The sequence below is a fragment of the Suncus etruscus genome, chromosome 15 (genome assembly GCF_024139225.1).
Source record: "Suncus etruscus isolate mSunEtr1 chromosome 15, mSunEtr1.pri.cur, whole genome shotgun sequence".
Taxonomy (NCBI): Eukaryota; Metazoa; Chordata; class Mammalia; order Eulipotyphla; family Soricidae; genus Suncus; species Suncus etruscus.
In genome coordinates this window covers 35706339-35720022 of record NC_064862.1, presented here as the reverse complement: position 1 = coordinate 35720022, position 13684 = coordinate 35706339, and the positions used below count along the sequence as shown (strand labels likewise).

Genomic DNA, 13684 nt, shown 5'->3' with positions numbered 1-13684 from the left:
ATACTATACATACAAATAAGATCCTATCTAATAGAGATTGGAACACACAAATCTTGTAGTGCAAAGGGACCTTACACCCTGAACATTGACATAACCACCTGGCACAGACCTCAGAAGAAAGGGCATTTTCTATTCACCCCTGAACCAGGGAAGCCATCCACGAAACATCCAGGCTGGTCTATAACATCATCTGGAAGCAATCCTCTACCACGGAAGACCCTACACTGCTCAGACATCGACCTGCTCAAAAGAGACTTCCCTTAACACTGAGAAGACTTACAGGACAGGGCTCCCTGCATTGCCCTTTGATTGTGAGGTGAAACGAGAGGACGCTCCACATCCTGACTTCAATGTATGATATGCAGATTCCAGGATCTTTAATACAGAAACATGATACCAACAACAGAGACTGTGTGAAAAATAAAAGTGTGTTGGCACTACAGACAATGTATTGGATTGGACGATCTAGCATGCCTGGAGCCAAGAGTTGGTCTTGTGCCAGGAAACTTCAGGGGTCTGGTCTCTTTGTACTTAGGCCAAGGTTATTTCTTTCCATGTCCCTCATATTTTGGTGGACCTATGCAAACAACAATTGCCACTCTAACACCATTTTTACTGTGCTCCTTTGACTCTAATGCTTAAAAAGAACCACTTAAAATTTGAGGTTAACTTAAGCTAATATGCATGTATATGGAAATGTAAAAAAATACTATGCCTGTAATGTTTAAGGAGTTACGTAAGTTTTATGGTTTTAGATTGCCTTGTGTGCTGTTAAGAAATATTATAATGTGTTACAATCTGGGGACTTGAGGGAAAAAGTAATTGTACATGAATTCGTCTTATTTATCTTAATGTTCTTTGGCTGAAATTTCAAAGTTAAGATATCAGCAAGGGGACTTCTGAGAATTATGTTACGGGTGATTGTCCTTCCACTGTAACTTTACCTTGTCCTCTTTCTTTGCATCCTTGTTCTCATAATTAAAAATTAAAAATTAAAAAAAAAGAAAATTCATAAAGTTAGAACATGGATTAGTCATTTCCTTAGAGTAAGTCAGGGCGAAGAATCTGAAGTATCCAGTAATTATTTTTAATTTCTTTGTAGAAAGATAAAAATATGTGGGGCTGGGAACGTGGAGCTAGAGGTAAGGTGCCTGCCTTGCAAGCACTAGTGTAGGATGGATGGCAGTTCGATACCCTGGCATCCCATATGGTCCCCCCAAGCCAGGAGCGATTTCTGAGCGCATAGCCAGGAGTAACCCCTGAGCATCAAACAGGTGTGGCCCCCCCCAAAAAAAAGATAGAAATATGTGAGATGAGATGTTGGTGTTGGCTATGCAGCTCATTAAACATAGGTGGGTGTCTTGTGACATGTGACATCACTCTATAGCTATTAAACATACACAGTCTGAGAAGGAGGGATTATCACTGACTGTGACTGTTCTTGGATCTGTGCTCACAGACTCACTCAAACATATGAGTCTCCACAGTACCTTATCTTGTGTTTACATGGGTTGCCGTAGTGGTCAGCACACAGAACTGGGCTGGGTTTTTGTCTCACTTCCCCTTGAGTTTGAAGTACTGTGGCATTGCTGATACTAGTATCCCATGTAGAACAGTAATAGTCAGCCTCGTCCTTGGGCTGGATATCTGAGATGGTTAGAGAGGCCTTGTTGCCAGACTTGTAACCAGTGAACCGAGCTGGGATCCCTGAAGGTCGAGAACTTCCAAGCATCACAGTTTTAGGGGCAGCACCAGGAATCTGTTGGTACCAGCCTACATCATATCTACCAACATTGTTGCTGTTTCCAGAGCAAGACAGAGTGACTGTCTTCCCCACAGACCCTGACATCGATGCTTCCTGTGTCAGCCCAGACTGTGCCCAGGAGCCTGGAATGGAGAAATGAGGACACAGAGATGAGATGAGTTACTAGCCACAGCATATTCTAAAAATGAAAGAGGACATCCAATTCACCCCTCCCCACTAACTCCCACATAAATATTCCCCCTGTTTTCCACTGCCAGTCACCTGGATAGTGAGCAAGTAGGAAGAGGAGGAGAGGAGCCCAGGCCATTGCAGACACACTTAGGATCTACTATTATGCTCACAAGTGAGAGAACAAGTCCCTTTTAAATTCCCCTTCTGGGAGGGCAGAAAAGAATCTTTTATGTAAATCACCCCCTTCCCTGCTGACTTTGGGCCTACATTGTTTGAAAGCTGAGTTTGGGGTGGGAGCTCAAGCTCAAGGGTTCTTGAAGTCACACTTTCTTATCCCCAGGGAGTGCAGAACCCCAGGTGACAGTTTCAGAGTTGAGCTCTCTCAGCAAGTTCAGGGACAAGTCCATAGTGCCCCCTGCTGATTCTTTGCAAATCAACCACAGAGATCATATGACAAAGTCATCATCAGTGTCAGATGTCCACAGATTTCAGCTCCCAGGTGCAACTTCTTTTAGGTTTTAGAGTTTATTCTTTAAAAATTATGTTTAACTTTAACTGATTCTTATTGGTTTACAGTATAAAGATGGAATTAAGGTTTCACTTTTCTCCTCTTCTTGTGTATTCTTCTCATCATTACTTGCATAGATTACACGTTACATCTACTTATTCCAAAAGTAAAATGATAATTATTGGCTAATTATTCCTCACATATATAAATGTTGATAGAGGTATATTTGCCACAGCTTCTAAGTATAAGATTTAAGGGCAAAAGAAAAGGTTCTTGAGCATCAAATGACTTTGTTCTAGGCTTATTCCTGGCTTTGTACTCAGGGATTATTTCTAGCAGGCACAAGAAAACTTGCCACTATACTGTGTCTTCACTACTTTTTTTTTTTGTTTGTTTTTGGGCCACACCTGGTGACATTCGGGGGTTACTATGCGCTGAGAAATTGCTCCTGGCTTGGGGGACCATATAGGACACCGGAGGATCAGATGGTGGTCAGTCCTAGGCTAGCACATAAAAGGCAGATGCCTTACGCCCTGCACCACTGCTCTAGCCCCCTTCGTTACTTTTATTTATTGAATTGATTCTATGTCCTATTGAGAAAAATTGGTGCTCTTATAATAGGAGAGCAAATATCCTGTCACTCTAAAGTCTGCTTAAGCATAACCACAGTAATATGTGTTTTGTCTAAAATCTCTTAAAAGGGCCAGAGAGATAGCTTGAAGGTAAGGCAAAATTTGCCTTGTAATTTCTGAACATAGAGTGATTTCTGAGCATAGGAACTGAAGGAGCCAGGAGCGATTTCTGAGCATAGAGCCAGGAGTAACCCTGGAGCGCTGCCGGTTGTGACCCAAAAACCAAAAAAAAAATAAATAAATAAAATAAATCCCTTAACTGTTTTAGATATATTCAATGTTCCAACCCCTATTCCACCATTAGTGTCAACTTCCCACATAGACATCCCTCAATTCCTATCTCTTACCCTGCCTGCTGCTTTCACAATCAGATTTATAAGGTTACTTATTGTAGTTTTGCTCTCACATTTATAATACTGTTCTGTATGACTGAGACATTTACATATACAATATCTGCACACCACCAATCACTAAAGTAATTTACAAATTAAGGTTCTAAGAAAAGGTAGTTGCTTCTGTCTAAAATATAAAAGGATGGCTTATTTTGCACAGGGGCAGCAAAAATAGATGCATCTACATTTTCACTTTTCTCCCTTCTTGTGCATAATTCTCATCATTTCCCCAAACAAAATCTCCTCATATATTTCATCTCTGTTCCCTTTGCTACCAATCATAGCTTTCACTACTGTTAGAAATGAGTGTTTTTATTTTTATATTTTTGCCAATAATTGCCAGTCTGCTTATCTCAGATTCCATGCACCAATGAAACCAATGGCAAGACTCTTACAGGTCTTTTTTTCACTTTGTGAAATCAATGCAAGTTACATCCATTTATCCCAAAGATAAAATGGTATTTGTTTTGTTGGTCGATTGTTCCTCATATATATAAATGTTGATATCACTATATATGCCATAGCTTCTAAATCTAGGATTTAGGAGCCAAAGGGAAAGGAGTTTGGGCCTCAGATGACTTTGCTCTGGGGTTATTCTTGGATTTGAGCTCAAGGATTATTCCTAGCAGGTGCATGAAATTTTGCTGAGTATACTTTGTCTTCATTACTTTTTTCTAATATTCTATTAACGTTCATGCATTTGAATTGATTCAATGTCCTAGTTATTCAGAAAAAATGGTGCTCTGAGCATAGGAGTTCAAATATCCTGTCAAGTTAGAGTCTGTTCAATTTTATTCCACACTAATTTGTATTTTGTCAAAAAGCTCTGCACTGTTTTCAAATGCACAATGTTTCGAAAATCTATTCCACCCTCAGGTGTACTCCCCACATAGAGGTCCCTCAGTTCCTATCCCACACCCTGCCGGCAGTTTTAGCAAGCACATTTTTGGGAGGGTTTTGGGCCACACCTGGTGATGCTCAGGGGTTACTCTTCCTGGCTATGCGCTCAGAAATCAGCCCTGGCTTTGAGGACCATCTGGGACGCCAGGGATCAAACCACAGTCAGTCCTAGGTTAGTGTATACAAGGCAGATGCCTTACCATTTGTGCCACAGCTCCAGTCCCTATTAAGCACATTTTTAAGATTATCTGTTTTAGTTTGACCCCCAAACTTATGTTACTAGTCTGTATGACTGAGATATTTATGTATATACCACCTGCCCACCACCACTATAGCAGGTTCTGACACTTACCCTGCTCCCTTCTTATATTCCCAGCCCTCCATTTCTCTACTTCCTTGAAGATTTCATTACTGAAATCTAGACCAAGTTTTTGCCTCACATTCCTTGCTACTCTGTATACCAAAAAGAAGTAAGATGATTTGTTTCTATATGGTCTAATTTTTCAGACTTCTTTGACTTAACATGATATCCTTCACCTTATGTTTAGGTCAAGGAATTGCATGCTTTCATGAGCTGAAAATCAATAGATTGATGATTGCTTAATTACTTCGGATGCCAAGGTTGCCAATGCCCATGTATACCATAACTTTATTATTCCTTCATCTGCCATTGGACATCTTGGTTGCTCAAACATCCTAGCATTTGTCCTAAAGTTAGCAGTGGTGAAGTATGCAGTGGTGTGCATAAGTCCTTTCAAATGGGTGTTTCTGTGTCTTGGGGAACAGAGAACTAATGTTTTGTCTTGGGACAGAAACTAGCGACAAGTGTGATTGCTGATTTGAATGGGAGTTATTTCTTTTTGAAAGATACCAATTTTATGAGAAAAACTCATATAGCTTCCCCCAGAGCCTGGATCAGGTGACTCTCCCACAAGCCTTACATAGGGGGGGTTCCTTTTTGACAACAGTCCACCAGCATTTGGTTGGTGTTTTCATTGATACCTTCCTATAGATATATGTATATTGAAATGTATCCATTCCCTCTGTAGTGAGGCAATACATCATTGTCTATTTAAATTGTGTTTCCCTGACTAAGGGAAATGTGCACTTTTCACGTACTTATTGTCCATCTAATTATCTTCTTCATAAATGTATATGTTTATCTTTCCTATTTTTTGTTTGTGGTAGTTTAGTTTAGTTTGCATTGTGAGTGCTTTATAGATTTTGTGTTAGTCTTTAGATCCTTTATCTGAAGTATTATGCCTGACTAAATTCTACCACTCATTTATGTCTCTTTATTTTTAGTCACAGTTGTTCTTGTCAATATAGAATTGCACTCGCTAATATTTTTTTATGGAATCAGCTCAGTAAAGATTCCTTTGAGAAACATAATTGCTTTGGTATATCATTCCTCTGTTTATATCATCTACAGTCCAATGGTCCTCAAACTATGGCCCGCGGCCACATATTGTATTTATTCCCATTTTGTTTCTTCACTCTTAAATAAGATATATGCACTGTGCATAGAAATTTGTTCATAATTTTTGTTTTTCCTATAATCTGGCCCTCCAACAGTCTGAAGGACAGTGAACTGGCCCCCTGTTTAAACAGTTTGAGGACCCCTGACACCTACCAAAAGTCCTTCCTTCACAGTGTGCCCACTGAATACTCTGAAGCAGAACGTAAATTCTTCTAATGACTTCCATGGTCTACAACTTTCCTTCCTGTGATTCTTTGAATAAGATATCTCAGCCCTTCTATAACTTCTATTATTTCACAACATAAATTCTATCTATATCATTTAACATATCTCCTAGAGTCAAGCTTTTAGTACTACTTCCATTAATACCCATACACTCACAGAATATAACCTGTGGATTGAATTTAGTATACACTATAGCCAAAATGAATACTCAATAGATGGCTCTGTGGGAAAGGTGGCAAAATTAGGAAGTGGTAATAAGCTGGATTTAGGCATGAGAAGCAGAGTTTTCTGAAAATTATATATAAATATAGGTTCTTAGTGTCACATATGACAGGACATTTGCCAATCTAGTCTCTAATGTCTGATAATTCACAAAATTGTGCTTTTGATGACTATGCAGAAAACAACTTAACTTAGTGAATATTAAAGGTGGTGCTGTTGGATTCAAAAGCTCGAAAATAAGAATCATCCAATCAGGAGAAAGAAATCACCACCTAGTTAACAATATGTACTAAATGAGGGAAAAAAGAAGAGAAGGGCTGATATTAGAATAGTGAGAGGTGACAATGGCCAGAAAATAGGAAAGAAATCTCCTTTTTCAGGATCATATTTTACCAAGTTGTCTGCACAGTAGTGAGCATTAAAACAAACTAAACAAACTAATGTCATTCAAGGACATACCTTCAATTCTTTTTATTGTTTGAAATTGTTCCTGTAGTTTCACCTTTTGAATTCAAACAACCCCACTCAATGTCACACTCACTGACCCACGTTTTAGAATGCCTGCCTCAGTTTACCTTTTCCAAACAGTTATACAAATTATTGTCTCTCACTGACTGTCCTCTTCCATCTGTTTTTGTTGTATATTTAAGCTCATTTATGACACTCATCAGTATCTAGTATCTATTTGTAGTTGATTAGTAGTCCCTAGTTTGAGAATTTTTTTGATTATATTTCCAATGTAATGTGCAAAAGAAATGAATCAATAATAGTACCCCTAATCCAGTGTTTCTCAAATAATGTGGCACTCCCGGGTGGTAGGGCATGAGCCTCCATAAAGGGGGACATGTTTGACCTCGGCAAACACTGTCATAACAAGCTAAGCCTCTTGTTTATGTCTCTGTATGTCTCTGGAGCTGTGAGTTGCTGTGTCCAGCTTCAAACCCCGCTTTGAAAAGCAATGCATTGCAAGACTTGCTCATTGTAGCCATTAATCCAGACATCACCTCTGATTAAAAAATCAGCTCAAATTATTTTATATATTTTTGTTTTTCAGGTTAAAGTTGTTTTTAATAAAGAGACTTTTTACAGTCACTTTTTCCTAGGGGAGCATGACAGAAAATAATTGTGAAGCACTGCCCTGATCCAACTAGAGATTCTGTGACATACTTACTAGGCTCTTCAATACCATGACAAACTACCCACTTACTGTAAGTTCCTTAGGGTATTTAAGTATCAATGTAGTCATTCTAATCCTGTTATTGTTTTGGTTGAAGAATTGTAACCCAAGACTCAAGGAGATTAGACATCTTGTGATATAGCATGTTGAATGATATAAATTGGGAACAAGCAATGGGAACAATGGGCAGCTTACAAGCTAAATATATGGTCAGCATCTTAGTGAATTCTACCCACATATAGTTTTCCTCCTATTAGCTACATTGGCCAAAGTTTAGAAAAGAATTTGTTGTGATAAAAGATCGACTCAGGGGAGCCCATTCATTTCTAGATGGTAGAGACTAGGGCTGCTACTATATTTTTTACAATACATGGGAAAGACAATACCCCAAGGTAGTTGTGGTGATTTCAGAATTCAGAAAGTGTTAAACTGTATATAGTACAGTGGTTGGTGGAAATGGTTAGAGCGATTAAAATTCCAGAAGTAGAAGTCTTTATTTCAGTAATTTTGTTTATTTATTCTTACCCATTTGCTTTTCTTTCATGATTTCCAGAAACAAAACACAGGATATTTTCTATATGTTCTACAACTGATTTAATAGGCCTGCATGAGAGATAATAGCTAGTACATTGAAGAACAAACACAAAATTGTGGACAAACAAAATAGCAGAGTCGAAGCAGATCACAGCAGAGTTTTGGTCTCACTTCCTCACTGGTCTGGAGCACTGAGTGAAGAGTTGTTATCATCTGACAGACAATAATAGTCAGTCTCGTCCACTTGCTGCAACCCAGAGATGCTCAGGGAGGCAGCACTGGAGGATTTATTGATAAACCCAGAAAACCAATTTGGATCCCCAAGGGTTTTTTTTTTCTTTTTCTTGTCTTCATAAATAACATTTTAGGGGCACTTCCGGGGTGTTACTATGTACCTGTGCGCATAGTATGACTCAATATTTGCACTGCTGTGTACAAGAGATGTTGGCTTTCTCCCCACAGAGATCCTGACACTGAGGGGGCTCTGAGTCAGTACAAACCGGGCTCAAAACTCTGAAAGGGAACAACGGAGATCAATGAGACAGAGTGACCCCACTTGCTGGGAGATTCACAGCTATCCCTGTCCCTGCCCTACCAAATTCCCCACAGGCATTACCTGTGCAGTTGGCCAGGAACGTAAGGAGGAGCAGAGTCCTAACCATTTTGAAGAAACACCCCCACTTTGTGTTGAGGGCTTGACTGCCACACTGTATCCACAAGTCCTTTATACAGCACTCCTAATCCAGGGGATGGGAGGTTTTCATGCAAACCTTCCCCTTTCAGGACGCCATGCAAGCCCCTCCTTTAAATCTGACTTAGATGAGAAAAGAGAGATAATATCAGGGAACAGATTTCTCCCCAACAGTGTAGGGTGCTATCTGCAGGATCTGTGGAGGTCTCAGAGCTGAGCAGCTGGGGACCAAGACCAAGAGCCCAGCCCATACAGCCCCGCCCTCCAGTGGTCTGTCCCCGAAGGTCTGTCACCCCTGGATCAGGGCTGGTGTGTGTTCAGTGCCTGGTTCTTACTTCATTCCGGATCATTCTTTGCATATACTTGTCCCACGAGAGGGTGAAATATGGGAAGTACTTCCGGATTGGATGCTACCCCTATCTGTTCTTCACCCATTAGAGTGATCCTACTCTTCTAATAAAGTCCTTGGGTCAGAGAGACTTACATATTTGGTTCCACAGCTAGCCTCTCTGCCTGTCTGTACACTTTAACTTGCTCACAGACACTTTGTGGCTTTGTGGTGGAATTTCCTGAACCTGTTTTATCTCTCTAAATTACACGGATTGTTTTCTATGTTGGAATTTGCTCCTGACCTGTGTTGCCCAATCTCCTGAGGATTGGGGTATGAGGTGTCCACTACAAGTGTTCTCCACACTTCCTTAGATTCTCTGATTCTCTATGAGTCTCTGCACAGCAGCTTAATCTTACTTTACATTTTACTCTTTCTAACTGTAAACTGTACCACGACCATGTGAGTTCTTATGTGAACTATCATAGGGTGAAAGGATTATACTGAAAGTTTGGAGTAGTGTCTGCACGTAACTCCTAGGGAGGCTGGAGTGAAGTAGAAATTGCCATACTATGGGGCCGGAGAGATAGCCTGGAGGTAAAGTGTTTGCTTTGCATGCAGAAGAACCCCACACACACACAAAAAAAGAAACAGGATGGTGATTCGAATCCCGGCATCCCATATGGTCCCCCGAACCTGCCAGGAGTGATTTCTGAGCAGACAGCCAGGAGTAACCCCTGAGTGCTGCTGGCTGTGACCCAAAACAACAAAACAAATAAAAAAACACAGAAATTTCCACACTATCAGAAACAAAGACCTTGTCACAATGTATTATCTAAGATGCACCAGGAAGCTTATGAATGCTTAAAGAAATGGGTCATGTATAACTCCTAAATGTAAGCTTAATTACGTAGACTATCATATCTGACAGATTTGTGAAAACCAACAACATACAAGTTATGATACTGACTTAAGCATCAGTTGGACATGAAGCCAAAATCTACCTTTCCATTTTTGGTCCAGAAACTAAGTAATCTGTTTCAATTATCTAAACTAAAATTCCAGTTTAGTAAAATTGAGAAGTAATTGTGCCACCCAGGAGCCAGTAGTAATTCATGGGAAATGCTGCATTCAATATTTAGGATTCTGTATAATAACATACATTCAGTAAGGGTTGGAACTCTTTTTTACATTAATACAAGATCAATAAGATTAACTTACATTTGTTACCATGTTTTATTCCTTTGTATTATTGTTCTATACTATTTATCAGCAATTTTAAATTAGTCTTAATACAAGAATTTATCTTTTCTTTTATTCCCTTAATAAGCATGCCTGTCTCTGAATTTTCTAGATATTAATGAATGCAAAATATATTGATAACTAATAGAAGATTACTTTTAATAATAATATACAACTTAATGAATAATTCATCCGTAACCCCCATATATTCTTTTTGTTTGTTTGTTTTGGGTCACACCCAGCAGCGCTCAGGTGTTATTCCTGGCTCTATGCTCAGAAATCGCCCCTGGCAGGTTTGGTTAGCCATATGGGATGCCAGGATTTGAACCACTGTCCTTCTGCATGCAAGACAATCTCCCTACCTCCATGCTACCTCTCCAGCCCTGCCCCCCATATATTTTAATTGTTTCAATGCTTTTGTCACTGCTTTTTTTAGTTGTATGTTAAATGTACTTAATAGAGGCATTGCTGTGTTGAAATAGTGAACAAAATGTTGTATTTGTTAATTATAAGTGATATTTTTTCACTTTATTTAATCTATAATTGTAATGCTTTCCTACTAATATAAAAGAATGCAGGCTATGTCACCATGCTTCTTATTTCCAATAATGACTTTGAACATATCTTGCAAAACTGATCTCCATGCAACACATATCTGTTTTCCTCAGTAAGAGCCCATCTTCAAGCCGGAATGAGAAGAGTTATAACATGTTGTTATTGTTGTTGATCAGTTTTTCAGATCTGAGAATTCTAGATAGTACGGCAGTCAGGGCACTTGTCTTACTAGTAATCAACCAGGTTTGTATCCTGTCAACTCAGATATTTTCCCGAAGTCAGCCTGGAATGTCTCCTCAATGCAGGAATGGGAGTAAGCCCTGAGTCCTGCTGACTGTGCGCGCATACATACACACACACACACACACACACACACACACACACACACACACACACACACACACACACACACACGGTGCACGCATGAGAGAGAGAAAAGAAATGAGAAGAAAAGGGAAGAGAAGTGTACTTAAGCGATTGCACTGGAAGGGAAAGGAAGGAGAGAGAAAGAAAGGGAAAGGAAAGAATTGCAGGGAAGAGAAGGGAATGGCGAAGAAGGAAAATATGAGAAGGGAAGAGAAGAAAAGGGAAAAAAGAGAAGGGATGGGATTAGAAAAGAAGGGAAGGGGAGGAATGGAAAGGGGACTGGAAAAGAAGAAAAGGAAGGAGAGGGAAGGTAAAGGAATAAGAAAAAATAAAAAGGAAAAAGAAAGAAAAAATACCCAGATAATCAGTTCTGGTGAAGGAATTGTTTAAGAGCAGACCTTGGTCAAGTACAGGAGACTTTACATATTGTAAAACAATTGCATTGCCATTATCCTATACCTGACTATATCTCCCAAAAATAGGAGGTCACTTATGAGATGACTCCTAAACTTCCTTGACTCTGTAAGTCAGCAATGTGCGCTAAGTAATCCTTCAATAGATTGCAGGGGTTCCACTTGCAGGGAGGTTCCACACAGCTACCTGTATATGGGATGTTCTACAAGGAGTTATAGTTCTATGTGATCTTTTGCCTGTCTTTCCATATATTATTTGTCCTAGGACTTTGGCTCTTAAGATATGTAAAACCTATAAAAATTATTAGGCTTGGGGGGGTTGGTATAAAAAAAAAGAAATTATTAGGCTTGAAATTTTGTACTTTGCAATGATGATAGATTGCCTACTTCCAAGAGCCTTACCTACTGAATGAGATGCTTAAAGAAAGTGAATTTACTCTTTTAGAATAGTATTATCAGGAATGTATATAAACCTAAACAACCAATATATATAAATATCATGATTCAGTGGTCCTCAAACTATGGCCCTCGGGCCACATATTGTATTTTTTTATTTTAATTATGACAATAAAGATGCAAAGAAAGAGGACAGGGTAAAGTTTCAGTGGAAGCACAATCACCCATAAACAGAATTCTCGGTAGTCCCATCAATGATATCCCAGCCTTGAACTTTCAGCCAAAGAACATTAAGAAAAACAAAACTGAACCCATGTACAATACAATTACTTTGTCCCTCAAATCCCCAGTTGTAGTACATGCTATTTCTTAGCAGCACACAATATAATCTAAAGCCATTAGACTTATGTAACTCCTTAAACATTGAAGGCAAAGTACATTTATCTAGTTCCATGCACATGCTTACTAGTTTAAGTTAACCTCAAAAGTTTTAGTGGGTTGTTTTTCTTAAGGATTGAAGTCAAGGGAACATAGTAAAAAACGGTGTTAGAGTGGCATTTGTTTGCATAGGCCCACCAAAATATAAGGGACATGGAAAGAAAAATTATGGCCTAAATACAAGGAGACCCTACCCCTGAAGTTTCCTGGCACAGGACCGACTCTAGGCTCCAGGCAAACTAGTTTGTCCAATCCAAGTCATCGTCTGTAGTGGCAATACTCCTCCATTCCTCACATAGTCTCTGCTGTTGGTATCATGCTTCTGTATTAAAGATCCTGGATTCTGCATATCCCATATTGCAGTCAGGATGGTGCAGAGCATCCTCCCGTTTCACCTCACACTTAAGGGGCAGTAGAGAGTACCATGTCCTGTAGAGCAGGTCATTGTTGTTGTCAAGTATTATCACTGTAAAAGGAAGTCTCTTTTTAGGAGGTCAATGTCAGACACTTGGTAGTGTCTTTCCTGGTAGAGAATTGCTTCCAGCTGTTGCTATAAAAGACCTTGGATGTTTCACATATTGTATTTGTATCTGTTTTGTTTCTTCATTGCAAAATAAGATATATGCAGTGGGCATAAGAATTTGTTCATAAGTTTTGTTTTTACTATAGTCAGACCCTCCAATGGTCTGAGGGACAGTGAACTGGCCCCCTGCTTAAAAAGTTTGAAGACCCCTGATTGGAGACATTCTGAGTATGTATGAAGCCTTGAATTTGATCTCTGCATGACCCAAAGTTCCACAGCAACACTGGAGCACTACTCAGAGGAGCCTGCTATTCAGGATAATTTCAGGACTCAAAATTGTGCAAATAACCTCTGGTTACCACCTAAATACCCATGTGTAACCTCTGTCAAAAAGCAAACTGTCTTTTTGATTGTTAGGTACTTCTTTGGACAGGATAATTTCAGGACTCAAAATTGTGCAAATAACCTCTGGTTACCACCTAAATACCCATGTGTAACCTCTGTCAAAAAGCAAACTGTCTTTTTGATTGTTAGGTACTTCTTTGGACAGTCTTCAAATGGATTCCAGGAAAGATGAAACAAAGAGTTTGTAGATAATTGGTGCAATGAGTAGAGAGAGAACTGCCTAGTTTTGCCACTGTTTTGTGCACTCCTACACACCCAAACTTCTGTGCTCTTTGTCCCATGAGATCTACTCATCAGGTTGACAGGGTGTGTACTACATGT

At 39.4% G+C, this 13684-nt stretch overlaps 1 gene segment (V, D, J or C); it reads right to left on the bottom strand.

The window, feature by feature from the left end:
• Nucleotides 1-1465: 1465 nt before the first annotated feature.
• LOC126029800 (immunoglobulin lambda variable 1-40-like) lies at nucleotides 1466-8668 on the bottom strand. The segment is given in 2 exon segments: nucleotides 1466-1887; nucleotides 8623-8668. Coding segments are annotated over 2 exon segments (468 nt in total).
• Between the last annotated feature and the right edge of the window lie 5016 nt (nucleotides 8669-13684).